Source organism: Acanthochromis polyacanthus, chromosome 11, assembly GCF_021347895.1.
Source record: "Acanthochromis polyacanthus isolate Apoly-LR-REF ecotype Palm Island chromosome 11, KAUST_Apoly_ChrSc, whole genome shotgun sequence".
NCBI classification, from domain to species: domain Eukaryota; kingdom Metazoa; phylum Chordata; class Actinopteri; family Pomacentridae; genus Acanthochromis; species Acanthochromis polyacanthus.
Window position 1 is genome coordinate 40,648,831 of NC_067123.1, and position 27,604 is coordinate 40,676,434.

Genomic DNA, 27,604 nt, shown 5'->3' on the forward strand with positions numbered 1-27,604 from the left:
TGCATGGCAGCTTCCGCCATCAGTGTGTGAATGGGTGAATGTGACGTATCATGTAAAGCGCTTTGGGTACCTTGCAGGTATAGTAAAGCGCTATATAAATACAGACCATTTACCATTTGTTGGTCCCATCTCTCTTAGCTCAGCTGGGAGTAACAAAAACAGGTATTTGGATCATGTAATTTATTGTTTAGTGACAAAACTAACCCAAAAAAACCCTGATAAAACAAAGAAACCACAGCTGGTCAGTGCTGCTGAATTAAACAACCAAGTAAAACCAAACGAAGACCGACAGAGAAGAAAGAAGCTGAACTCAAGGAACCAAACTGAACTGACAAGGTAAACCTGAACACAATCATCTCATCAACGTGGAAACTCATGAGTTTAACAGTTAGCTTCGTATCTTCTGGTGCTCATGTCCTTCAACCCTACAAGCTTAAAAACCACAGGAGTCCACATGAGAACCAGGTTTCAGGTTTATTGGATGAGTTGCCATGCAGTTAGTCGGGACGTGACGGACCGGACGATGTTTTCTGTACATGATGGAGAACTTCAGCAGACAAACAGCAGCCTCTGATTGTCAGCTGGATCTTTACAGAACGAAATAACGTGGACGAATCCGCTTCTTCATGTGGAGATGCAGATTTACATTCTGGGTCTGAGAGTCGAGCAAGGAGGAGCCGAAGGACAGGACGATTAAAAATAGCTCTAAAAGACCAAATAACACTCGGATAAATTTTAAAACGCATTTTGAATCATTCCTGTCTTCCGCTTCCTCTCGCCTCATGAGATGATGCTGCTTCTAAAATACCTCAGAAATCACACCAAGTGTTTCCATGTCGTTTTTCTTCACACAGTGAAAAGTTTTTCGTGATGTTAGCGTCATTAGCATCTGCCGCTAAAGCCTTGCGTTGTTCAGCAGAAACGATTCGATAAACTAGAACAAAAAAAGGCTGCTGTAATGAATTTAGAGTTACTAGTTTAGTACCGACAAAAGTTTAAAAAATAAAAACAACATTTTACAAATGACAGGAATCTTTTCATTCAGGATAAATGCACTTAAAGAGTTCTTCACATTGAAAGTGTTCGGAGCTGATGGAAGGAAGAAAGAAGGCAATGAAAGGTTTTTAGTCGCAGGGACGAGTTTCAACAAACTGCAGTGTTTTCCTCACCAGACTTCAGTCAGGAACAAACATTATAGCGGCGAGTCCCTCCAGAATCCCAGATGTTATGATCACAGCAACAAACGTGAATTCAACCGATCCCAGTGAATTTATCGCAACTTTTAAACAATCTTGTCCCGCCTCCCTTGAGTTCCACCAATCATAGCAGTCCAAACGTAATTAGATACGTCACCCAATTCACTTCCTGTTTCTGGTCTGAAGATGCAGACATGTCCCATTCTAATGTCTCTCATTTACCAACAAAAATTTCTGCTAAACTGTTTTACACCTGTGAAATACTGTGGTGGAATACAAACGAAAACCATCGACTGACACTTTTCTCCTGGTCAGAGGTCATTAACAACCACAGACGTCTGTGTCATGGTGCCCCATTGCTAGATAAACTCATCCAGGTTCTGGTGACCGGAGGAGCTTCAGGAGAAACTAGCCGGACTTTTCTGGAAGTCTGGCTGGTTTCTACTGAAGCTTCTACGACTAAAAGGTGTTGCAGGAAGATTTTTGCCAGTTAATAGTGGAAATGAATGACGTTGCGTAAACCTTTTAATTATCAAATGTAAAATATATCTAAGCGAGGAGGACTTTTAGGTGTTGAAACTCATTCCTGAAGCGGTCAAACATCGGTTATAAAAGCACTTCTGAGGTCCGAACATGGTCGTCCCTCCTGTTGCATTGATAAGAGTTTGTACCTTCTGTACGTCTAAAGGCATCGATTTTCACACACTTCATTTACATATTCACACATGAAAAAATAAAAACAGAAAAAAGAAAGAAGAGCATTTGCTATTTAAGTTGCTTGTCTGGTAAACTTTAGTCACAGATAAAGTAGCAGGCTAACAGTTAGCGGAAGGTAACATGATGCTGTTTGTACAACAACACATCTGTGCTTCTCCTTCAATAATAGTGGTCAAAACATTCAGAAAACTTCTGTACAAATCATGAACCGTGTGACGGCGACACCAGACAGTGGCTTTATTCCAGTGAGACGCTTCTGCTCCAATCAGGTTAGCTTCTGATCGCTAGCCGAAAGCTGCTCCTGTTGCAGCTATTGATACAGTAAAGTACAAGAATACAAATTAACTACAAAAAAAAAATAAGGCAAAAAGTTTAACTGGAATTAGAGTTCAAAAAATAATCAAATAATAAGCGTTAGCTAGCTGGTCACTAAGGTTTCACGTTAGCTAGCATAGGCTAATGGTCCTGCTGTTAATTATTAGTTCTTATTGTTACACTTTGGTTTCCAATGTTCTCCCACACTGGAATGGGAATAAAAAACTTCCATTAAAAGTACTACTACTGGTTTTTGGAGAATAAAAGAGAAAAATAGAACAAGTTAGTGAAAATTTTAGCCGATTCATGCTAATGGCTATCGAAGAAAAGACTGATAGACAAAAATGGCAAATAATGACAAGCATAGAATAAAATTACATTTTATTATTTACAGTTTGATTTGTTTCTGCTGCAGAGTGTTGAACTTACAGCAGAAAAACGTACTACTTGCTAAAATTAGCTCCAGCTAGATAATTATCCTGCAGTTGGGTGGTTGTTTAGCGAGTTAGCAACCTTTGAGACCACCAATATTATTATCAAAAATAAATACACTTAACTTATGGAACCAAATGTGGACTTTAAGCAGAAAGGGTGAATTTATGTACAAAGCTGTTTAACTCCAAAGTTAGCCGTTGACTTTGACTCTGGGTTAGTAACGGCTCATTTGTTAAAGGTGACCAACTCCACTAATAATACAAATTAATAGTTGATACATTTCACTGATGAAATAATTTTAAATACTTTTCCAAAGCAAATTCTAGTTGTTAGCCATCAGCTAACGTAGCTATACTGCGTAGCTACATGTTATTTTATTTGACAAAAATGCTTCAGTTTTGTTCTAAAATTATAACAATGTTATGATTAAATGCTACTCATATAACCCAGTGGACTCAGGAAATTTCCATGATTAGCTTTGGCCATGAAAACATAAGTTGGTTTTGCAGAAACCAGTCATACCACTGCAACTTGTTTCTGTGCCTGTATAAAAGCTAAACAGTTTTTTTTATATTATCAGTCATTTCTCCAGACTGAGTTCTGTTCAGGTTGATTCCTTGCCAAAGTAAAAATGTTCACTTTTTCCTCATAACTCAGGTTTTATTTTCAAACGTAAACAGAAGATAACGTATCAATAACTGCGACAGGAGCTCATCATTAGCTAGCTGTACTGTGGTCAATCTTTAATTGTATTTATTGTGTAGCATTGTAGTGACTAGCTTGCTCGCTAACTAGCTGTAGTTGTTTTTAGAAACCTGGACAAACTGTTAGTGAGTTAACGAGCCCAGCATGTTGCCGTCTACTGAATGTTAGCTAGTCTAATAGCAGCACCTTAAGAGTACTTTAAGTGAAGAGATACTCCAAGTATACGACAAATACGCCACAAGGACATGTCAATACTGAGGACTAAACTCAAAGCGTCGTGTTTGTGTTCAATGACTTTGAGACCAACGGTCTAAAATCTTGGGGTGGTTTCTGACAGAGGTCAACAAACTGACCCGGTAGTCGAAGGAAGTTTCTTCAGCTATGTCTTTTAGCCAAAGCTGAGCGTTTTTTAAACCATATCGACCTTCAAAAACCATTCTTGCTTTTAAACTGCTACAACTGGTGCAAAATGCTGCAGTGTCTTTGAACAAACTTTAACTAACCTTTACTGTCCTGGCTTCCAGTCCAGAATCCTTTCTAAACTTTTAATGTTTGTTTTTAAAGCTCTTAACAATCCTACTGCACCTTGTTTATCTGAGTTTTTAACTTTACAGGACCAAAAAAGAGCTCTGAGGTCGTCTGATCAGCGTCTACTTGAAGTACCGAGATCAGATTCTAAACCCTGGAGAGACCTGAAGTTCTCTGGAACCAGATCCACCATCAGGACCTGGATCTGTTTAGAACAAAACTCAAAACCTTCTTGTTTAAAACGGCTTTCAGTACCTAGTGGCATGGTGATGTTTTAGTTTATGTACCAGCTTTTAGATGGATGTTTAGTGTCGTTTGTTTTTATTGTTTTAAAGTTTCTCTCTTGCTTTGGTCACCCTCTGGGCTGTTGTAAAGGACTATAAAAACAAACTCTGGTTGGTTGACTGGTTGATTGGTTGACATGTAGGACACTGGAATAAAGCCACTGCACGGCGTTAGCTCCAACATCCTCAGGAAGGTGTCACTTGTCAACACAGACGGTCTCAGAAGAAGAACGTTGGTTTTAGTGGACTATTCCAGAAAACATTCACATGTTCAGGAAACCCATCATCAAAAATAAACTTTCAGAGTCCCTCGCTCTCGTTCAGCCAATCCACAGAGCCGCTTCTCCTGATTGGATGGCGTTTATCACAGGAATGTATCTCGTGGCCAATCGGGGAGGAGAAAGCGTTCGTTAAATACGCAGACATCGTTAAGAGACTCATGAATTCAGTTCAAACAGCTGGTGAACAGGGAGGGGGAGGTTTTTGCATAAATCTGCTGAAAATCAGTCGTTTTATCACTCAGAGAGGATCTGATCTGTTAGAGGAGTTCTGTTAGAGCGCTGAGTGTTTGACAGGAATATTAGAACGACAGAAAATCTGCTCTGAAATTCAACTTGGACCAAAAATGACAGCAAACAAACGTGTTAAACAGGTTAAAGGAGCTGATGTGCTGAATTAGTTTTCACCAGACACTCATCATGTTCACGTAAATAACTAAATGCTTATTTTATTCTTATTTATAGTTGTCTCAGGATACTTTAAAGACCTTAAAGTAGAACCTTTAGGAGGCAACAATTAGCCCTCAACAGTAAATGTAAAATAAAATACTGACTTTAACCTGCTTTACATGAAAACAGCTCTTCAGATAAATGTCTGACGATAAATGTTTGGATTCATTGTTTCCAGCAACGATAATATTCAACTTGTCATGCTGGAAATATTGTTGTGCAAAGAAACAAACTAGTTAGTTGAAGCATTACATTATAAGATAAGGACTCATTCCAGCATTTAGGATGCTAATGCTAGCATGCTACTAGTCTTTTAGCATTAATCTTACAGTCCAGCTGAGGCTAACAGAAACTCTGCTGCTCATATTCTTCTATTTTACTTCAGTAAGATGTAAACAATTGTTTCCAATGAGAAGCTCAGATTCTGAAGTTGTGATAAATGTCTGGTGAAAATAAAAGAAACTCAACACGTCCAGGAATCCTGCTGGAAGTCAAACTGGTCTCGGACACCGTTCAAACTAGAAAAAAAACACATTTCTTTGACTCTCTAAACCGTTTAGATTTCTCCTCTGAACGTCCAGAGAACAGATAGGAAGAAAAGAACACAGAGTCCATGTTGTGCTTCTTCTATCTGCTGTTTCTGTTCTTTAAGAACAAACAGATAAAGTCCTTCAGTCTCTACAGGAGCTGTAAGAACATGATAGAAGTGACGGTTTACTGAGGATTTCATCTCTCTATTCATTAATAAAAAGCTGTTTTCCATTAAATCTGGTCATTAAACAACCTTTGCTGGTAACTTTTCTTGCGAACACTGAAATGAAAGCAGTGAGATGACGACAGCGCTTTGTGCTTAAATCTTTTCTAACTTGGAGGAAACTATAAAGAAGTCATAATTCTGAGGTTAAAGATGAGCTTTCAGAGAGCTCAGACCTGTTGAGTCGTTTCACTTTCTGTTTGTGTTCTCCAATAAACTGGTTGATAAATAAATTGGCTTCAATTGTTTTATTTTGTTCTTCAGATCTGTAGCTTGTTAAAGATTTCATTTGATGGTAGAGTCTGACTGTAAATCTTTCCTTATTGGCTGAGGACAGGTCATGTGACCATCAGAAAAGGACCAGAACACAATGATGAGCCTGAAAGCAGCAGCTGAACAGGAGGAATGAGCTCTGCTGTCTGCTAGTTTGGTAGTTAACTGATGGATCGTGTGCAGATTTTGGGAGTTCAGCTCAGCGAGTGACAACTTTAAGTCCCCGATCGCCCTCAGCAGCAACTTTACCTTCAAAACTGATCCAGAAACCGAAGGATCCCTAAAACCAGCTGCTGGTTCAGAGTGGAGTCCAGTAGAATCCCGTCTGTTAGAGGAGTTTGTTTAGTAGCAGGCAGCAGCGCGTTGAACGTCCGTCATGCTTCCAACCGAGTTAGTGTTTCTCCGACACGGAAAAGTTCCAGAAATTCACCGAGATCATGACTAAAAGCTGATCTGATCCGAAGAATCAGCGAGTTCAGATCCGGTCAATCCTGTCGGTTCAGATCCTGGTTTCCATCAGAATCACAGACCTGGAGTTTGTAGAGTCCGAGTGTAAACGGCGTGTCCGAGGCGTCGCGGTCACATGATGCCGTTGGTGACGTACTGGAAGGAGTCGTAGAGTTTGGTGGTGATGGAGCGCATGGATCCGTCCACCAGCTGCTCCACCAGAAGCTGCAGCTGCTCCTCCGTCAGAGACATGTGGAAACGCTCCTTCAGCCCACGGATGGTGCTGGAGCCGTGGAAGCAAGGCAGGTGGGACCCTGGAGGGCAAAAATAAAGAAGGAAACATCAAGAAGAGGACGACGCTGGTACCGATTCCACCAGGAAGGTTCTGATCTGGAAGGCCAGAACTAGATGCTACCTTTTAACCTACAAACTTCCACCTGCTGTGGTATTATGCTGTGAAGACCACCATCCTCCCCATGTTGGACTCCACTGATCTCATCTATAAAATGACCCCTAATGGTGCTTTTCCACCAGCACCGACTCACCTCGGCTCTACTGGGTTTGTGAGTTTTCCATCAGGACGTACTACCTGGTACCAGCTACTAGTTTAGTTCCTACTGGGCCGGAGTGGAGCTGATAACGTGACGTCTACAGACGCTGGCAGAACAATGCCACAGCTACTGATGGAAGAACTTCAGTGGTTTTGGTTATTATCAAGAAAACCATGGAAAATGTCTAGATATCATCAAACTAAACTCTCATGAGCTGTTTTTGTTGTCATCATGATATTTGTCCAAACAAATGAACCTTTAGTGTTACCAGGCATTAAAAAGAACAAGAAACTGAAGAAAGCAGGTGGAATGCTCATCCCTTCCATGACTGTAGAACGGTTTTATTCACATACTGTTAAAGGTTTTCTTTGGAAAAAAAAGGAGTGTTCAAAGGTTTAGGTTTGTTGTCTTAAAAAATGTGTTAAATGACACCATTCACAGCCAGACGCTGTAAAAGCAGGCAGATTTATGGGATTTTTACATTTCTGACGACTCACTTTATTCGACAACTCATCTAAGAATTTGCCAAAAATACAGTTTCTGTAAAAACACAAACTCTCTGCTCCCAGGAGTCACAAAGACAACTAATGACGTAGTTGTGACAAATAGTCTGTTATTTTTCTGCTGAACTGAAGGTTGCAGTTCTGATTATAAAACAATATTTAAAAAAAATGTATGGAACAAATAGAAAATATAAGTAGTGGGATCTTTATAGTTTGTATAGACATGCTTTTTTCTTCCATTTTGTAAAAAAAACAATCAAAATAATTCAAATTATATTCTTTTTATGATTCAAACTGTAACGTGCTGCACAGACGTTCTCTTGTCTTCTTTGGTTGTGCTTGAAATATAAACCTGAAATGTGGTTTCCTGGTGGACTAGAAGGCAGGAAAAGTCTAATTAAATGAGTTTTATTAATGCATGAAGGAAAATAGTGTGAAAATAAAAGCGGAGATGAATTTATTTCTACTTCCTCATTTGAATCCTTAAACCTGGTTCCGTGTTGCTTACAGGAGAGCTTATTCAGCTTTAAATGAAAGTGATTGAAGCTGCAGGTGTAGGAGGTTCTCCAGGTGTGCTACCTTGCTGCATGATCTCCACGATCTGCAGAACCTTCTCCATGTGTTTCCTGGCTGCGATCAGACCCTGCAGCATCAGCATCTTGTAGTAGATGAACATGTCTCCATCCAGACCTCCCATCACCTGAAACACAGATGGAAGGTGTGAGGAGAGCTTCAGCTGCAGGTAGATGGCGCTGTTCTCTCTGTGTATATCAGTGCTGTTGAAAGCAGCAGTTTTCTGTCCGTCCATGGATTCATGTAGAGGACAGTCGAGGTTAGAAAGGACTGCTTAAAACGAAGCTCCTCCTCAGTTCTGACACTCAAAAACAACCGTCTTTACTCACGTCCACGAACTCTGATGTCAGCTTGAAGGCGGACGTCTCGAAGCCGAGGTTGCGAGGAGAGCTGGAGAGGATGAAGCCGAAGTCGATGTGGATGATGTGTCCTTCAGAGTCCAGCAGGATGTTCCCGTTGTGCCTGCAGGATCACAGCCGTTAGAGTGGCTCTGCAGCTCTGTGTGATAGCATCTGTCTGTGGTCACTTTGTGTGTCTTAATTCCACCTGCAGCAGCTACCACATGGTGTCTCACCTGTCTTTGACCTGCAGCAGGTAACAGATGAGGCTGTATCCAGCGCAGCTCTGGACGAAGTTCCTCTGAGCGGTGAGGAAGGCCTCGGTGGTGAAGCTGCCGTGCTCCTGCAGGAAGTAGTCCAGCAGCGACAACTGACTCTGTTTCCTCACCTGAAGGGCAGGAGAAAGCAGATTCATGTGAAAATACTGACGGAGATGGTTTTAGATGTGGGATTTACGTCAGTCTGAACACCTTCAGGTTGGGCAGAACAAACAGAAATTATTTAATGTGAGACGGAACCAAGTCAGATTTGAGGACAAAAAGTTTAAATGCAGGTTTAAAACAAAGCAGAACTCAGCTGCACAATTACAAATTAATCTGTTTACTTAATTTCTAAAAAGCTGGCTTCATTAAATAATAAATTAATAACATCTCAGGGACACTGAGACTTGGAGAAATGGTGGGAAGTCATGTGAGAGTAAACCAGCAGCATCCTGAAACTCTGCTGGGTTTAATCTGTCCCTGGAGCATTTCTGAGGAACTTAATTAATTTTTTATGCCATAAATAGCCTGAATGTGAACCCTACCTGGTGCAGAGAGACGGCGTTGAGGACGGGTTCGATCATGCCGCTGTCTGAAGACATCACCAGGATCTTGTAGGGTTTGATCCACAGAGGAACTCTCTCCTGCTGCCAGATGGACTGAAGAGAACAACAAGGCTGTTTGGTTTCTGTCTTTGTGTCTAAATGTGAATACTTTGGTGACTTCTGGAGAACCGACACTAAACTAAACCAATCTGCAGATAAATAAAGGATTTCTTGGTAAGTATTTATTGGTACGGGTATGTTCAGTCGAAGCAACGACAGAACTGTGATTTCTACAAGTTACTGACATTTAAACTGATTTTAATAAAACATAATTTTAAGCTCAGATTTGGATCTGAATGTATTTAAACGGCCACTAAAAAGCTGAAAATCTGACAAATATCTCTATTTTTACAGTTTGTGACTGATAAATTACGTAATTTCAGTGATCATTTCAAAGAAAAACACGGCTGTGAGGTTTTTACTGTTAAAGCTGACACTTCTTCCCCATAAAGGACCAGAACCTGATCAGACTGTGTGTTTAGAATCACATATCTGTAAATAAACTCCTGTTTGACAGATGTTTTAATGGTTACAGCTGAATGAATGAATGTTTAAAGCAGAGCAAACAATCATGCTGCAGCGGCTGGAGTGGATTTTCTCTAACCAGACTCTTTGTTTCCATCTAAAAATAAAAGGGAACGAGGCTCACTGATGGATCTGCTTTTGGTGAAGCACAGAGCAGCTCATGATGCTCGCTCTATCGTTACATAACGTCCACTACTAACACTCAGAGGAGCACCAGCACAAATATAGAGCGGCTGGCACAGCACCGCATGCCGACGGCAAACACAAACTGAAAACAAAAACCAAGCTACAGAGGGAAAGTCCCCAGAACACCCCAATACCAGCAGAGTAAACTCATCTTAGTCCAGGTTCTACATTAAACCAGTCTGATCTCCAGTAAAACCAGTAAAACCACAGCATGATAACCTCTAAATAACCACAACTCATGATGGTTCCTTTGCTTTAGTGCAAAAAATTTCACATTTAAGGAATTATCTTTTGACAAAACGTCATGAACAACCTGAAATTTATGAAGAAAAATAAGTTCAGTTTCATCCACATTCATCCTCAGTTTATCATTTCCACATTACAACTTCCAGATCACAGAGAGTCTACAAAGGAACACAACATTTAGTCACCTGGACCTGAACCATGGAGGATTTACTGGAGGATCAGAACCACAAAAATCAGACAAAAAAATAACAAAACAAGACAAAATATGACAAAAACGAGGCACAAAATGACACGAAAGAAAACAAAAAATTAGACAAAAAAGTTACAAAGCAACAAAAAAAAAAGGGCAAACGACAAAAACAAGACCAAAAAAGAAAGCACGAAACAAAAATAATGCACAACACAAAGCAAAACACAAAATGACAAAAATAAGACAAAAACACAAGTGAGACAAAAAGGAGAAACAAAATTATCAAAACCAGAAACAAAATGACAAAAACATGAGATAAATGACAAAAGTCAGACAAATAACAACAAAACAAGACAAAACATTACAAAAATGAAACACAAAACGACAAAAGAACAATCTAGTATTTCACTTTCTGATCCAAACAACTTGTCATGGTCTAGAAATGATTTTAAATTTATAGTTTTACTAATTTACAATCTGCAGTTAATGTCTTCTCTGTAATTTTTACACTTTGAGGGCCGGATTGGACCCTCTGGAGGACCACTTTTGGACCACGGGCCTCATGTTGGACCCTCTGGAGGACCACTTTTGGACCACGGGCCTCATGTTGGACACCCCTGGTCTACACTCTGATCTCTCCACCTCCGGCTGTGTGACTGCATTAATATCACACAATAAGTTTACTTGGAGCTGCTCTCTGGTCCAGTGCTGGGAGCTCAGGTGTGTCTGTACCTGCAGCTGTCGGAGGACCTGATAGGCCAACAGCTCCTGCCTCAGGTCGTCTCCACATTTCACGATGACCGACAGCAGCCTCCAGTTGGGCAGGTGACCGTACGGAGATCCTTCTCTGATCCGCCTGGACACAAACACAGGAGGAGTTAGGACGGCTGCACCAGAAAGCAGCAGAGGAAGCTTCTCAAATCCTCCCTCACCCACCTGACTTTCTCCTCCCAGGGCTCTTTGAGGGCCACGGCCGACGGGTCCTCGGGGTCCCTCCTGAAGGTGGTGGGAGTGTGGGCCAGGTTCTCCGACAGACGGCGTCTGAAACACCACAAACAGAGATGAAGCTCAGAGCTGGAACAGTGATAGATGGGCCGAGACAACAGAAGGTTCAGAGCTTTAAGATGAACTTAGAGGGAGGAACAACGGTTTAAGAGTTTCATCCTCACAGGACGAAAGAAAAGGCAAAGAAACTGTAGCTCAATGATGCTCTTATACGGAGATATTTAGAGTCAGGGATGGATGACTCTCAGTCCTTTACAGCTTCAGCTTAACTTAAGGTGCATTACATTTGGTTTATGTCCAGTTGGTTTCATTAAAAGCTGCAAACAACAGTGAAACATTTCCTTAAAGTGTTGGTGAATAGCTGTGGGGTTTCTCAGATCCTGTACAGTTACTAGTCTCTGTAATAATCCTTCGTTTAAGGTGCTGATTAACAGTGGTGGGGTTCCTCAGGGTTCCATTCTTGGTCCTTTGTAGTTTAAATTTGGTGAAAGCTGCTCTAGTTTTAGTTTACTTGGTCAGTTGGTTTTAGTAAAACTGGATGTCAGCAACAAAACAATTCATATAAAATTAATAAGTATATATTTCTGGGGTTTCTCAAGATTCTGTTTCTAGTCTTTTATTATGTTAATTTGGTTAAAACAACTGTCTTTATGCTTTTGTGGAGTTGCTCTTAGTAAAAGTAGCTGCTAGCAACAAAATCAGTGAACTGTTGGGGTGGTTCCTCAGATTCTAAACTACTTTAAAGTGTGTTTTATTTTCCCAACTGGTTTGATGAAAATCCTTCACTGATGTGTCATGACGAGTCTATTTTCTGTCTAATCATTCTCAGCAGTAGTGTTTATGTCTGGCATTCTTTAGCTTTACCAGAGGTGGTAGATATCTGTCTCTCCAGCTGCTAAAGCTCCACCATGTTAACCTGGAATGTGTTTACCTGATGTCTCCTGCAGCGATGAACACCGGCTCTTTGCTCTCCAGACTTGTGATGCTGTCCACTGAGAACTGGCTGATGTTGTCGCTGCTGCTCGTCTGAGCTTCCGCCTGCAAAACGCACAGAAGCTTCGGTTTTGTGCTTCAGGAGGATACTGGATACACTGGAGGTTTACTGGGATGTAAACCAGCACTTAAAGTTCATCTAAAATGTAAATACCTCCACCTGCAGCTGCCCAATGTCGTCGGTCGCCCACGCCTCGTCGTCGTTGTCGTAGTTTGGAACGGTGGAGAAACTTCCTGCTCTGTGCTCTGATGTCATGCTACCGCCGCTGTTAGCGTTAGCCGCGGCGCCACAGTCCAGGTTCTCCGCAGAACGAGCCGAACGGATCCTCGTCTCCGGGATCCGGATGGGAACAGGAGACGTCTCGAAGCTGTCGCACTCCAAGACCTCCACATAGATGATGTAGGGAGCCTGGAGGAGGGAAGGTGAGAGTCTGAGTGTGAACAGTCCTATCTGGTATTTACGGTCGGCTACACGGTGTGGTTCGGTCACCTTGTCCTTGGAGTTCAGGACCACGGCCTGGGTGTGAGGGACCCTGCAGACGTGGTGCTGGTGCTCAGCGGTGGGGAGCCACACTCTGGCCGGCAGCTTGTGATTGAGCAGCGACAGCTCTGAGATCAGCCGCTGGGTCTTCTGCTCTTTAGTGGGCAGCGTGGCCAGACGCTTCCCGATGCAGAGCAGCGACTTGACGAACTCCCTCTGAGGACGGAGACGCTCCGGCTGCAAGGAGGCAGGAGGAAAAACGCTTTCAGAGAGATTCAGGAGCCAAACGACGACACAGAATATAATAAAAAGTCCCACTGGCACTGAGAGTCACACACAGGTTGTCAAGACTTTAAATTAAGACCTTTGATTAATTCCAGAGATTTATTTATGAAGCCATGAATTTCAGTGCATCCCTGCCAGCATACAGCAGCCAGACCCAGGGTTCAAATGTCAGCAGAGTCTGTGCCACAGTCTCTGCATAAAGTCACTGGACTCAGTTATAAGAAGACAAAACTGTCCAAAAGAGACGTACAAAAATCAGACATTAAATCAATATAAAGTGCCACAAAAATGATCACAAAAGAAGCACAAAAAAAAAATCAAAAACACACGGAAAACAATTAGAAAATGACCACAAGGAGGCAAAAAACATTTACAAAGAGACACAGAATGACCACAAAGAGATGCAAGAGAAAGACATACGCAAAACAATCACAAAGAGACGCAAAAGGACCACAAAGAGACGCAAAACAATCACAAAGAGACGCAAAACAATCACAAAGAGACGCAAAACAATCACAAAGAGACGCAAAAGGACCACAAAGAGACGCAAAACGACCACAAATAGTTACAAAAGGACCACAAAGTCACAGAAAATAACCACAAAAGTATCAGAAATTGATGCACAACAAACCAGAAAAGTTGCAGTATAACCAGAGACAGTGAAAGCACATTGCTCGTAGTTGTTTGGTGTTGTAATAGAAGGCGAGGGGTTTTATTGTCCAGGGGCCCATGGAGTCCTAATCCTTCATTGTTAGAATTCTTTTCTGTTTGCAGTTTTTTCTTGACATATTAAATTCTGACTGATGTTCTACTGCAGTCAAAAGCAGCATGAGGCCTTTAGATAATGCAGTATTTAATATTTTTTCTATTTATGCTATAACCAGACCATAATTTAAGCAACTTCACAATTCCTGTGTAGGCGAACAAACAACCATAAATGACATAAACAGACTCCAACCCAAACCAAGCTGTTTGACTGTTTGTTTATCAGGGGGTCTTCAGCCTGTAATCAGTAAGAGTGGATGTAAACCGGTTCAGAGGACAGAAACCAGACTAGAGACTTCATGGGATCAGACCAGGACAGACTGTTGTCATATGATCCAGCAGCTCATCCAGCATCACGTGGTGGAACCCAGAACCAGACCGGCTCCAGCCTCACCCCGACACATGGAAACGTTTCAGTGCAAATCAAAGGCAGGAAAGAGGGTTAGGGATATTTACATGACCCAGATTCTGCAGAGTAAACCCTGGAGGAGCTGCAGCTGAAGTCATCTGAAGAGACAGAACAGCCCAGAGCTGAAGAACACGTGCAGAAAGACAACCTGACGACACCTTAACAGTCAAATAATCTCCTTTTTTATTAAAAAAAACAGACAAATGTGTGATTCCTCCAAGAAAGAAAGGAATCATTTATATTCAAATCTGAAACCAGCTCCTATTCCTCCTCCTCCTCCTCACTTCCTGTCCTCAGCTCTTTTCCCTGTCGCTATGGCAACCCTCCCCGTCCAGCAGGACAACGAGGAGTCAAATATCCAGGTTCGTCTTTCGCCTCCTCGTCTCACGTTTCTCTGAACTTCACTCTTGTTGTAATCAGAGCTCGTCTGATCCGTCCTCTGGTAGAAACAAAGACAGACGAAGTTTCCATCTAACCTCACTGCTTTATACGAATGATGAATTATGAAGGAAGAAGAGTTCCGTGGACTGAACTTTATACTGTTTCCTATCAGCATCACAGCTAAATATGGATTATATTTTGGTAGTTTAAAGCTTCAACCATCAGTTGATCATAAAAAATAATCTGGAAAAACATTCCTGATTGCCACGTCAGCTGACAGGCTACACGCTGGGGCTTTGGAGGTCTTAAAGAAGCTCAACGTTTCAGGAACAAGCTCTGCTGCTTCTGGTGGAGGTTTCAGAGGTCCTGAAAGGAGGCAGGGATGCTTGATTGTGAAGTTCTTTAGAGGCCTTCATGATGTTCCAGAGATGCCTCATGTTTTATGGAAAAATAATAAAATCTGGAAGAAGGTTTCACAGGTGTTTGTAGAAGTCTTAAAGACGTTCCTGATGCACAGAGATGGTTTTAGAGGTCTGATGAGGTCTGCAGATCCTTGTGGAGGTTTCAGAAGTCTTTACAGGTGTCAGAGATTCATGGATGTTTTTTAGAGGTTCTTAAAAGGTTGTCCAAGTCTCTAAGGACATTATAAGACCTGATGTTCCTTAAAGACATTAAAGTGGGTCTAGATCACATTACAGAAGTCTGTAAGGAGGGAATGAAGGAGGTCTTAAAGGAAAATCCAGCTGTAAACTTCAAACTGAGCCGAGTTCAACGTGGGTGCATTTCAGTGTTCCTGTGAAGATTTATCTGCTAGAGGTGGAGGAACTACAGATAGGGCTGATCAGCAGAGCATCGTTTTATCATCCTGGTCAGTAAAATCTGTAAGTAAGCACAGCTGTCAGATAAAAAATATAAAACAATACCAAACTGTGGATGTAGTTCCAACCACTGCTCAGACGTCTGGAAGCGTCTTTGTGGAGTTTATGTTCTAATCTCGTCTGTACATTCAGCTTTTATCAGCTCTGAACTTTCTCTTTTATTCGGCTGAGGAACCAAAATCAAACACGTCAGCTTTTCTTCATCTGGGGGTCAGAAGTTCAACAGCAGAACAGAGATTTTTCCTTATAAAGCCAAGGCTCTTTCAACTGTCAAAACATGAAGATAAGATCAGACATGAGCAGGAGGAGAAGCAGAGCAGAGGAGAGGTTCACAGTTTACATCTGTTGGACTGTTTCTGTCTGTACGGGGCTCAGCCAATCAAAATGCTCTCTGCCAGCGGACAGCCTGGGTCTGCAAGGACCGAGTGAAACGCAGAAAAACACCAGCAACAGCAACAGAAACAATAACAGAAATAACAACACAAACAGCAACAACAGCTGCACAAACGGCAAAAGAAACAACAGAGACAACAGCTGCTGTGGAAATAAACAAAATAAACAACAAAAACAGAAGCAGAGGGAATACAAGCAACAAAAACCAGATCAACAACAGAAAAAACAAACAGTAATAGCAGCAGAAACAACAGAAACGATAACAACAATGAAAGCAAAAAAACAACAACAACAGTAGAAACAACAACAACAACAGAAACAACAGACAGCAGCACGGTTGTTCCACCAGTCTGACAACATCTGGAATACAGATGATTTTCATATCTGGAAATGCAAATCAAAACGACCACCAAGCAACAAAAACAAATGGTAAATGGTTGTATTTATATAGAGCTTTTATCCAAAGCGCTTTACATGATACGTCACATTCACACACTGATGGTGGAAGCTGCCATGCAAGGCGCTAACCACGACCCACCAGGAGCAATTAGGGGTTAGACGTCTTGCTCAGGGACACCTCGACATGAGCAAGACGAACCGGCAACCTTCCAGTTACAAGACGGCCACTCTACCCACTGAGCCATGCCGCCCCATAGCAACATTCTATAATAACAATATAAACAGTAAAATAAGCCCTGATGAAGCCCTCACTGCTGCTCCATCCTCACTAACAATCAGGTGAGTCCGGTGCACGGTTTGTGTTTGAACAGGTGATGAATGAAGTCTGTTTAATTCTGCTGCCAAAAATCACAACGCAGTCAAAGAAGAGCAGGAAGACGGAAATAAAAAGCAGCAGGAAACACGATCAGCCTGACGTGTTTCAGGTGTGATTAACGTCATTCTTCAACCCTCCAGTAGTCCTCAGATTCATCAACTTTAATTTCATCGGCAGTAAATTAATTTACTTAACGAGACTTTAACTGAAGTCTTGTATGAAAAAATATTAAAATCTTTAGCACTAAAGCTGTATCGCTACTGTTAGCATCAGTGTGAATAAATACAGCAGCACAGGTCAGATGGTTAGATCACCGTTTTTGGTGGTTTGATGAGTTAGAAATGTGGTAATTATTTATTATTATTATGAGTTTATTTAAGAAGGGACCATGTACAATATTAAACATAAATGTTTCCATTTGATGCTTTGTACCAGAGATAGCTTTAAGCTAATTTTCATCTGCAGTCCCCCAGCAAGTCACAATAAAAACATCACAACATTACGTTATAAAAAGTACATGACCAGTACAGTATTTACACGACTAAATCACACTATCCACATTTAAAACTTTATCTGGCACCAGAATCAAAATCTAGGTTCATTTCAGCTTATTTTGTTGATTTATTGATGTGTTTTGTAGAGAAAAAAAAAAAGGCTTTAGAACGACAAAAATCTGAGTTTTTTTATCCAAGAATTCTGAAACAAGGCTGGAGGTCAAAGTGTGGAGACTTTACTTTTTCTCTCAGGAGTTCCACAACAAATTCTGCTCAGTTTTTTGCAGCACAAAGTACAGTAACTTCTATTTTTCTTATGTGGCCCTGTGTTGTGGAAAGGTGCCGAGTCCAAACCTTTAACTTGTTTGTTTTGTGGAGGAGATTCGTAATAAATAAAGTTGTGTTTATTCACATTTCATCTGGTTGTTTATGTGAAAAGGGAACAGGTTAACAGGCAGCAGGTAAAGGGAGCCACCTGGACACAATCACCTGGTCTGCTCCTGCCAACACCAGACTAACGACGGTGAATGAGCTCCTCACCTCCTCATGGACGGCCTCCACTTTCGGGTTACTTCCCGTCCGTCGCAGGCCGGCTCCAGGCCCGCTGCTCACTGTGGTGGCATCTGATTTGGATCTTTGGTGGGTCCTCCTGGATGGAGATACAAACACCTCCGCCTCCCCGTGCACGGACCTGTCGGGGGCGTGGCCGGCCGTGCACGAGGCCTCCACGCTGTTGCTGTTGTGTCTGCGGTGTCCACGGCGGTGGGACGGCGAGGACACGGGGCTCTCTGAGACGGAAACGGACCGCTGGGCGTCGGACGGAGCAGAGGGAGGTTTGAGCTCGTCGGACAGGATGAGCTTCCGGAGTTTGGTGCCTCTGGAGTGGCGCTGGGTGGAGATGTGCATGTCGGAGGAGTAGGCGCCCAGCAGCCAGGCCGACAGCAGAGAGAAGGTGATGCTGCCTCCACAGCGATGGATCTGGGATGGAGATCAACGACAACAGAGTCAGCTTCAGCTTCTGAACACATTTAACCTTCAATGTCCTCCCAGATGTCTGTAAGCCGGGGTTAGCTTCAAGAAGACTAGATGTTTGCCTTTAAATAAGGTCGGAACAATCAGGGGCTCATGTAGACTGTCGTTTTTGTATTAATGTTGGTAAAAAATAATCCAGCTGTAGTGAGGAGTTGTGTTGCTTCAGATTGAGGATGGGTGTGATTTTAACAATAATAAAACTTTTATCAACACCGATTATTGATCTGGTACTTTAATGGCATTCTTATCTGATTGTTTTCTTTGATTGACACAGAGAAAAAATAAACTAATTAAGAACAGAATAAAGAATGCTTTACTTCCTCATACGTATTTCTATGGACACTAGCGTTGTGTTGATGGAATGATCAGAGCAGAGTCACAAGTTTCACTCACAGAATACGACATTAAACTGTCCCAAATTATTTTAGAAGTAAACAGATGTTAGGTAGATGTCAGTCCACTGAAATCTGGTTCACTCCGAGTACTTTAACAGTATTTTTTACTGTGATTTTAGACAATAAAACAGCTGGAGGTACTTCTGCTGCCACTAACACCAACATTCAGTTGGAGAAATGAAATGACTAAATGTGCTCTCTGCTCTGGAAGTGAAACTTAATTTCTGAATGACAGGTGAAACGACACTGTAGTGGTGAAACGAGTCGCTTTAGAACACGGATCCTGTAGTAGAAAGTTGGGGGTTTTTTATTCTGGAGGGGAATTCCAAAAATTCAACTAAAGCTCAACTGTAAGACTAGAATTTTTCTAACAAAAAACCAAGGTGTGTTAATAATTTAGTACCAGGGACCCTGTTGTGGAAAGTTAGGGTTTTTTATTTCAGATGGAAATTCCAAAATTAAAGTTTGAACATAAGTCAGAAGTACATAAAAATATAAAGTAAGAAGGAGGATTTCTGCAGGTCATTTATCATCTATCAGACTTTACAACGCTGCATCATAAACTGGTTTATCTCTGTTTACTGCTGCACTTTCTCCTCTTACATTCAGTCTATGTGCAGTGACTGATACAACCTCATCCTCCTGTATTTAGTCTTCTTTTTTATCTTGTACTACCTTTATACTTTTTTCTTTTGGAGCTGCTGTAACGGTCAACTTTCCCCACTGTGGGATCAATACATTTTATATAAAATGTATAATGTAAATGAAGGCATTCTTATATTTGAGGACGGACAGAAACATGATGACGGCTGACAGTCATTTAATGTAATCTGGGTTTGTGGTTTGTTTCAGAGTTAGAAGAAGTCAGAACTGTGAGTGTTGAAGCTGCAGGAGCTCCTGATTCAAACGGTTTTAAATAAATGAATAACCAGTGAAAGGTTCCAGAAGCTCCTCATGTCTTTACTGCAGCAGCAAAAGTGGTTTTTCTCAAACAGATAAAGCAGAAAGGTCGTCATCTTATCATCCGTCCTGTATCTCGGTCAGTAAACTCAGACCAGGTGTGAGGACTCACCAGGTAAGGCCTGATGGCGTCTCCCACCTCCGTGTCCATGTGCACATACATGTTGAGCAGCTGCGGCAGGTAGAAGTCCACCTCGCTGTTGGGGAAGCTGAAGAGGCGGTTGCCGATGTACGCCTGCACCCCCGGCTCCTTCGACTTGTACAGGTAAGAGATCGCCATGGAAACGTCGAACAGCTTGGACTCAAACAGGCGAAGCAGCCACGACTGTTTAGACGACGACGGAGAGGAAGACTCCGGCCGTGAAGTAGGAGGAACCGGGTCTGTCCGGGACGAACCGCCGTCTTTCTGACCTTCCTCCTCGTCCTCGTCTTCTTCTTTGATGGAGCTGGTGTCGGGGCTGATGGTCCACTGAGGACCGCAGCGCTCCGGGACGTCTGCGTACTGCTGCTGCTGCTGTTTATCGTCCTGTTGTTGTTTGTTGTCGAGCAGCTTCACTTTGAGGAGCACCTCCTGGCAGGCCTTCAGGGCCACTTCAGGGTCGATCACTGGAGGCAGAAAACAGGAAGTCAGAAAAACAACACGGTGATATGTGACCATCAGGGTTGTCTGTCTGTCTGTCAGCAGCATTCCTCTAAAACAGACCAACGGATTTGGATGAAACCTCCAGGGAAGATCAGAAATGACACAAGGACCAGCGGATCAGATTGTGGCAGTGATGCAGCTCATAGTCTGATCCACGGATTAGTTAAAGACCACGTTCTGCTGAGGACCTCAAATGTTTATAAAACTGTAACTGTAAATAATTCCTACTTTTTAAAGAAGATTTTAATAGTCTGAAGACATTTTAAAGTCATTTTTTAACCTTTCTCAGCCATCCTAGACAATTAATTCATTTTGGACAAGTTTGGAACAGTTCAGGAGGAATTTCTGAGCAAGTTCTGGACAAATTTGAGTCATTTCTAGTCATTTCACACATATTTTTGGTCAATTTTGACAAATTATGACAACTTTTAGAGAACATATTTGTTTACTGAGGTCAGATTTGAGTCATTTTGGATTGTTTTTGTTGTTTCTAGTCATTTTTGGAACCCTTCTAAACCGTCCTAGATGTTTAACTCATGTTGTAAACAGGAAAAGAGGATTTTTTTGAGCAAATTCTGGAAATAATTCTACTCATTTTGACCAGATTTCTTAAAGATTTCTGTATCATTGCCAGATAGCAGCACGGCGTCACTGTAACCATGACAACCAGTGAACACTACATCAGCTGATTGTGATCCTACTACAAATCCACCTCTGAGGACTTATCAGGACTTATCCATCAGAAATGATCCAAGGAACAGCTGATTAAACTGTGGGGGTGTTTCTGAGTCCATCAGTTCCTGCTCCATGTTTAGGTCATGTGATCCGGTATCCGTACAGAACGTACACATGCAGAACACACGCCTGTGCTCAGAGGAAGGTCAGGGAATGAACAGTGTTGGTGGAATACTAAGATCTCTGATTTTTATTTATATTCTGAATGTCGATCAGCTCCAAACATCAGTGATCAGACTTATAGATTTCTAATAATCTACTGCTCTCCTTACCTTGGTCGACCCCCAGGTCCATCTCCATGGCATCCTCTGAGATGACATCCAGAGGAGGACTGGGTCCTCGCGGGTCGCCGCCGCTCGACATGCCGCTGCTGCCGATGCCCTCGCTGGCGCTGCTGCTGCCCAGGCTGCCGGTGCTGCCGATGCTGCCGCTGGGGCTGGAGCTGCGGGGGCTGGCGCTGGGGGAGGACGGCTGCTCGCTGGTGGAGGGCGGGGGCAGCTGCAGCTGAGGCCGGGGGTGGTGGTGGTGGTGGTGGTGGTGGTGGTGGTGGTGGTGGTGAGCGGGGCAGTCTGAGGAGCTCTCAGAGCAGGAGGAAGAGGACGAAGAGGAGGAGGAAGAGGAGGCGCTGGAAGGAGAGGAGGGGCAGGAGAAGGTGGTGGGAGAGGAGGAGGAGGCAGGGGGAGGCGGCTGGGCAGAGTGGGAGGGGCTGAGGTGGAGCGGCCTCAGAGCCGGAGACAAGGAGACCTCAGCATCCGCCATGTTGGACAACAGGCCTGTAAGGAAGAGACGGAAGGTCAGTCAGTCCATCCAGGAATGGATGAAAACTCAAACAGTCTCCTTGAATTCTGTGCCACCATTATGATCTGCCTCCTGTGAGGTCCACCAATCACAGCAGTCCCCAAACACGTACGTCACCAAATTCACTGAGAAAAGCTACAGCGAATTCAGGCGTTTTAGGCAACAATCTGGAAAAACACCTGAGAAATCCTAGGAGGGTCAGTAACACCGAGACGTTTCAATGAGGGCCAGTAAAACTTCACACATCGATTCCATCAGGAGGTAGGAGAGAGACGAGCTCATCCACAAGATTAAATCAGACTCCTGCATGCTGTCTAACTGGAAAATAAACGTTTATTAGCACGACGTATCAGCGTTCCTCATTTATATCAGGTCGGTCTAACTGTGCCACCGATGAACATCCTTGACGTACCTTTGGCAGGTAAAATACACAAAAAAAACTATTTTCAACACCATATAGAACATTTGAATTATAAATATTCAGAAGAGAAACAGAACTAATAAAATGAAATATTAACAGTTTGGGTAAAATCCTGAGATGCTTTCTGAAGAGGACCTAGCCCTGCAGGTTTTATGGACATGAACTTCCAGAAAAAACACTTTGATGAGACCAGAAAACAACCTGGATCCTAAAAGGATCAACAAAACACATGTAACCTTTAAAATAAATACCATTTATCAAACAGAAACTATAAAAACAGAGAGAATGATCAGATTTCTAACTTTTGAACCGCTCATCAGCCACGGTTTCATCAGGGAACAAACCAAAGCTTGAAGTTGTGATATTTAAATAAAACTGCTTCATTCTACATGTCTGCATGGATTATTACAACTGTTGAAACATCCATATCTGCAATGATCAATGGTCGACCGCAAACTTAAAAAGGCAGAACAACCCTCCTAAAAATCCAAATATCTCATTAAACTTGTTTTATAGGAGTTTTTCTGACCAGTTTGGATTGTTCTACACATTTTCTGTTTATCCTAGAGTTGGTTGCTTTACAGGAATCTACTGCAGCACGGCTTCTCTTCCTCAAAACATTTCCTGTAAGACAACACCTCTGCTTTCCAACACCTCTGTCCTCTCTGGCCGTAATTTTCTGCCAGTTTAACATCTGAGCTATTTTATGGGTTCCTTCATCTCCTGTCAGACGTTCTGCTGTCTCTCTGAATCCCCTTCGCTGTTGGAAACCCTTCAAAAACAACCTGTAGACCAATCATTTACACAATCAGAGTCACGTTTGACGCACACGCTAATTTTAACACGTGAATGTAAACACAGGAGAACCGGTCCAAAACATCAGGAAGCTCTGGGACTGGCAGCATCTGATTTAATCTACTTCCTGTTCAGCAGATGACAGGTTGGATGCAGGCGGGAGGACGTTACATAACACACGCAACAACACACACACGACACGGATCAGCTCATAGAGAGTCTGTACACGTCTGCATGTGTGTTAACTGATTCCTGACCAGCTGAGGATGAACAGTGTGATGATCATTTCCAGCAGTCATTCGTCTCCACGTTATTTTCATGGATTAAACGTCCCAAACCACATTCGTCTTATTTTGAAAACCCGCCGACACAGCGAGGAGGCCTGACAGGAAGTCCCCCCTGTTGTGTTTGTGTCGGCGTGTCATCGGCGTGACGCAGGCGATGAGCATCATCATCATCATCATCATCATCATCATCAGTGAGTGTCTGCAGCAGGAGGAGGCGTCCTGCTTTTATTTTCTACCAGCTTCACGATTTCTCTCCTCGTTCTCACATCATCACCCTACTGACACTCACCTCTGTTCCGTTACCATGACGACGCTTTCATCAAAGGTTCAGTTTCCATGACGATGAATTTTATTTTTAAGAAAGGCTCCGTTTCCGTCTGTAATGAAAAGTTCTGTTTCTGTGATGCTGATTATTCTAAAAAGGCGGATTCTATGACAAGATTTTAATGAAAAAGGTTCAGTTTCCATGGCAAGATATTCAAATAAAAAAGGTTCTGTTTCACTGACCACCTGCCTCGTCAGTTGTCTGACTCCAGACAAACTAAAAGACTCGGCGGTTTCATCGTGTTGCATTAAACTTGCAGTGATGCTACTCGTCTTACTGCAGGTTCAGACTGAAGATTTAAGATTTAGAAAAATCCGAACACTGATTTCTTAGAAGAAACAAGAGGAGCGGCTTTAAGGAAATGCAGCCATTCCTACGTTTTCCTCTTAAATGACCTATAAAGTGACGCCCAGAACACACCATCAGCATGCACCAAACATCTGAGCCGCTTCAGCTTAAAAACTGCCAACGACCACGACTCTTGCAGATTTTAACGAGGACTGAAATCCCCCTGATGACATCATGGTGGTGACATCATTATCAGCGCCATGTGAAGAGGAGACGCTGATCGCACACAGCTGAGCATGATGTCATCACACTGCGGAGATAGAGTGGGTGTTGGTGTGTGTGATGGCTTCCAGATGTGGAGGACACACACACACACACACACACACACGTTGCCATGGAGACGGTGTTTACAGAGGGAGTGTGTGCTGTCATGTTTCTATCAGATTAAAACGTGCAGCTGTTTCTGCTTTGCTCCGAGGTTTAAATCTGCTGCTGGAACAAAAAAAAAAAGCGACCTGTGGAGAATCAGAACGGAGAATTTACACCGTTATCTGACGTTGAACCGATCGATCAATTACATGTATGGTTCTGAGACAAAACTGCAACTTAAAACTGAAACTGCAGCTGTGATGGAAACCACTAGTGTAGAGTTTCTTCTTCGCTGGTGTTCTGTGGTTGAGCTAAATGCACCATGCAGCAGATTCTGGGGGCTGCAAGAGAATAAAAGTTTATCTGAATATTTTCCAGAGTTCTGCTTTGAGCAGAAACAGAAGCAGCAAAGAGTTGATGGGAGCTGGTTTGTACAGACTGTCAGTGAACGCAGCGTCTGACTGATGGAGGCTGGACTTGTTCAGGCCAAAGTGTGAAGTTCATCAGGAGAACATCCCAGCTGAGTTTACAGCACAAACAGAAGCTCACGGCAACAGCACAGAGTTTAACAGCTGCACCGTTTAACACAGGGGTGTCCAACATGAGGCCCGTGGTCCAAAAGTGGTCCTCCAGAGGGTCCAATCCGGCCCTCAAAGTGTAAAAATTACAGAGAAGACATTAACTGCAGATTGTAAATTAGTAAAACTATAAATTTAAAATCATTTCTAGACCATGACAAGTTGTTCTGATCAGAAAGTAGTGTGTGTCTCATTTTTGTAATATGTTGCGTTTGTTGTTCTTTGGTCTGACTTTTGTCGTTTGTCATTTTCTTTCTTGTTTTTGTCCATTCTTTTGTCATTTTGTTACTTTTTTTGTCTAATATTCATCTTGTTTTGCATCTCATTTTTGTCAGTTTGTCATTTTTTCCTCTCATTTATGTAATTTTTTTGTCTCGTTTTTGTTGTCAATTTTTTGCCGCTTTGTAACTTTTGTCAAATTTTTTGTGTCTTCTTTGTTTTGTTCCGTGTCGTTTGTCTAATTTTTTGTCATTTTGTTTCTAACTTTTGTCGTCTTGTGTCTCCTTTTAGTCTCACTTGCGTTTTTTGTTTTATTTTGTCATTTTGAGTTTTGCTTTTTTCGTCGTTTTGTATATTATTTGTGTCATTTTGTGGGTTTCTTTGTCTCATTTGTGTTTGTTTACTTTTTTGTCTCATTTGTGTCAATTTTTTGTAACTTTGTAACTTTTTTGTCTATTTTTTTGTCTGTTGTTTTGTTTCGTGCCATTTGTCTCAATTTTGTCGTTTTGTGTCTCATTTTTGTAAGTTTCTCTTGTTTTTGTTGTTTTTGTTGTCTGGCATTTCCTTTCCATTTCTTCTTGGATTCCTTTGCTTGCATCTGATCTGTAAACATTTATTTTCTGTAACTGTGCTGCATGCTCTTTTTGTTTTACTTCGTTTATTTGTGCCTTTTATCCTTGTGCTGAACTGACCTCTGTAAAATCAAATCATGTTGTTTAATTCTATTATATAGTTGATATATTGTTTTATATGTGAAAATAATCAAAAAACAACACACGTCCTCCAGATATTACATAGCACTAAATAATGACTGTACTGTGGATGCATCAGAGCTCTATTAGAGATAATAAAGGTACTGTAAAGCTGTTATTTCAATATTTATGATATTGGAAGAGAGTTCTGACAGAGTGGAATATAATAAACAAAAGAGACAATGGGTGAGTTTATTGAGATAATGTAGGTCATCTGTGTTTGTTTGTGTTTAATTTTGATTGTGTTACTTCTTCCTGTGGCTGTTTAGCATCATACTGTGTTTATTTTGGATTATCTCTTGATTAATTTACATGTTTTGGGGTTGGTTTGCATCACATTCTGGTCAATTTACATCTTCCTTTTGCCTTTAATCTTGTTCGCTTTACATCTTCATGTTCTCTTAGCATCACATTTTGGTTATTTTACATCTTTTGATGGTAATGTTGGATTATATTTGGACTCTTTTTACATGTTTTTGCAGAAAGATTTGGTTACATTTAAATTATTTAACAACTTTCTGTGGCTGTTTGTTTTTAATCTTGTTCGTTTTACATGTTTGTGGTAATTAACGATCACATTTTAGCGGATGTACTTCTTTTGGTGGTTTGTTTGTTTGGGTTATATTTGGATTATTTTATACATTTTGAATCACATTCTAGTTGTTTTGCATCTTCCTTTTGCTGTTAATCTTGCTCATTTTACATCTACGAAAACATTTGGGTTGTTTTTAATCATCTGGTGGTAATTGTGGTTCACATTTTTAATATTTTACATGCTTTTGTGGTTGGTTTGCAGCACATCCTGGTCATTTTGTGTCTTCTTTTTGCTTTTAATCTTGTTCATTTCACGTCTTTGTGGTCATTCTGTGTCACATTTTAGTCATTAAACATCTTTTTCTGGGTTTTTCTGGGATTTAGTACGGCTCATTTTACACCTTCATAGCCATTCTGCATCACAGTACCATGGTTGATCTACATCATTTTGGTAGAATATTGAAAAGCATTACTTTAGAGATAAACTGCAGTTATAACAGAGGCTAATAATAGTTAAACTGAGCTGTTAGTGATAATATATCTGATAGTAGAGATACTGTGGAATTATTATAGACGCTGTTATGATAACGTTGTAGCTTTGAGGAGACACAGGAGAGATATTGGACGGACTAGAAAGACACATGTGTGTTTATAAAGCCTCTCTCTGCATATAGGCATAACATAAAGATATTTAAGGGTATTACGTTACAAAAATACTGCAGAATTACGACAGAGACTAGCATTAGCGTTATGGAGCCGCATTAGCTCCCTGTACAGATACTACAGGTACTACAGCAGGAGGAGGAGGAGGAGGAGGAGGAAGAGAAGGAGAAGAGCCGCTCCCTCCTGATGAAAACAAACCGGAGGAAGGAGGAGGAGAGCCGGGCAGCAACAGGCCCACGGCGCGGAGATTTAGCACCGGAGCCCCGCAGGCAGCACCGACGCTTACGGCTAACAGCTAACGGCTAGCTCCACCGAACGGACATAAACGGAACGAAGCAGAAAAACGGAACGAAGGAAGCCCGAAGGAGGGGACCTACCCGGGTACCGACGCGTCTTCACTCCGCTGGAAAAGCTCCGCACTCTGGGTTTTAGTCCGGTTCACGTCCCGGGAGCGGCCGGGTCCAGTTCACGCCTTAAATCCGGGTCTCGGTGCGGGTTTTCAGGCTCGGAGACGGTCCATCTGCTCCGGGTTTGTGGCTCGCCTCGGCTCAGCTCGGCTCGACGCTGCCTGCTTTAAAGCAGCAGTGACGCA

At 42.1% G+C, this 27,604-nt stretch overlaps 1 protein-coding gene across 1 annotated transcript; it reads right to left on the minus strand.

Moving 5' to 3' along the window:
* Positions 1–455: 455 nt before the first annotated feature.
* On the minus strand, positions 456–27,604 carry LOC110950983 (phosphatidylinositol 4-kinase beta-like). Its single transcript, XM_022193867.2, has 14 exons — positions 27,390–27,604; positions 21,256–21,756; positions 19,718–20,211; positions 17,759–18,196; positions 12,848–13,075; positions 12,512–12,766; positions 12,296–12,402; positions 11,296–11,400; positions 11,092–11,215; positions 9,153–9,266; positions 8,584–8,735; positions 8,339–8,471; positions 8,016–8,136; positions 456–6,696 (listed from the first exon to the last, which is right to left on the minus strand). The coding sequence occupies exons 2-14, from the start codon at positions 21,740–21,742 to the stop codon at positions 6,515–6,517; spliced, it is 2,940 nt and encodes a 979-aa protein (XP_022049559.2). The 5' UTR covers positions 21,743–21,756; positions 27,390–27,604; the 3' UTR covers positions 456–6,514.

Coding starts and splice junctions, on each gene's coding strand:
- LOC110950983 (XM_022193867.2), bottom strand. CDS start 21,742: ATGGCGGATGCTGAGGTCTCCTTGTCTCCGGCTCTGAGGCCGCTCCAC. Junction 20,212..21,255: donor GGACCTGGGGGTCGACCAAG/GTAAGGAGAGCA, acceptor TTCTGCCTCCAG/TGATCGACCCTGAAGTGGCC. Junction 12,403..12,511: donor TTGGGCAGCTGCAGGTGGAG/GTATTTACATTT, acceptor TGCGTTTTGCAG/GCGGAAGCTCAGACGAGCAG.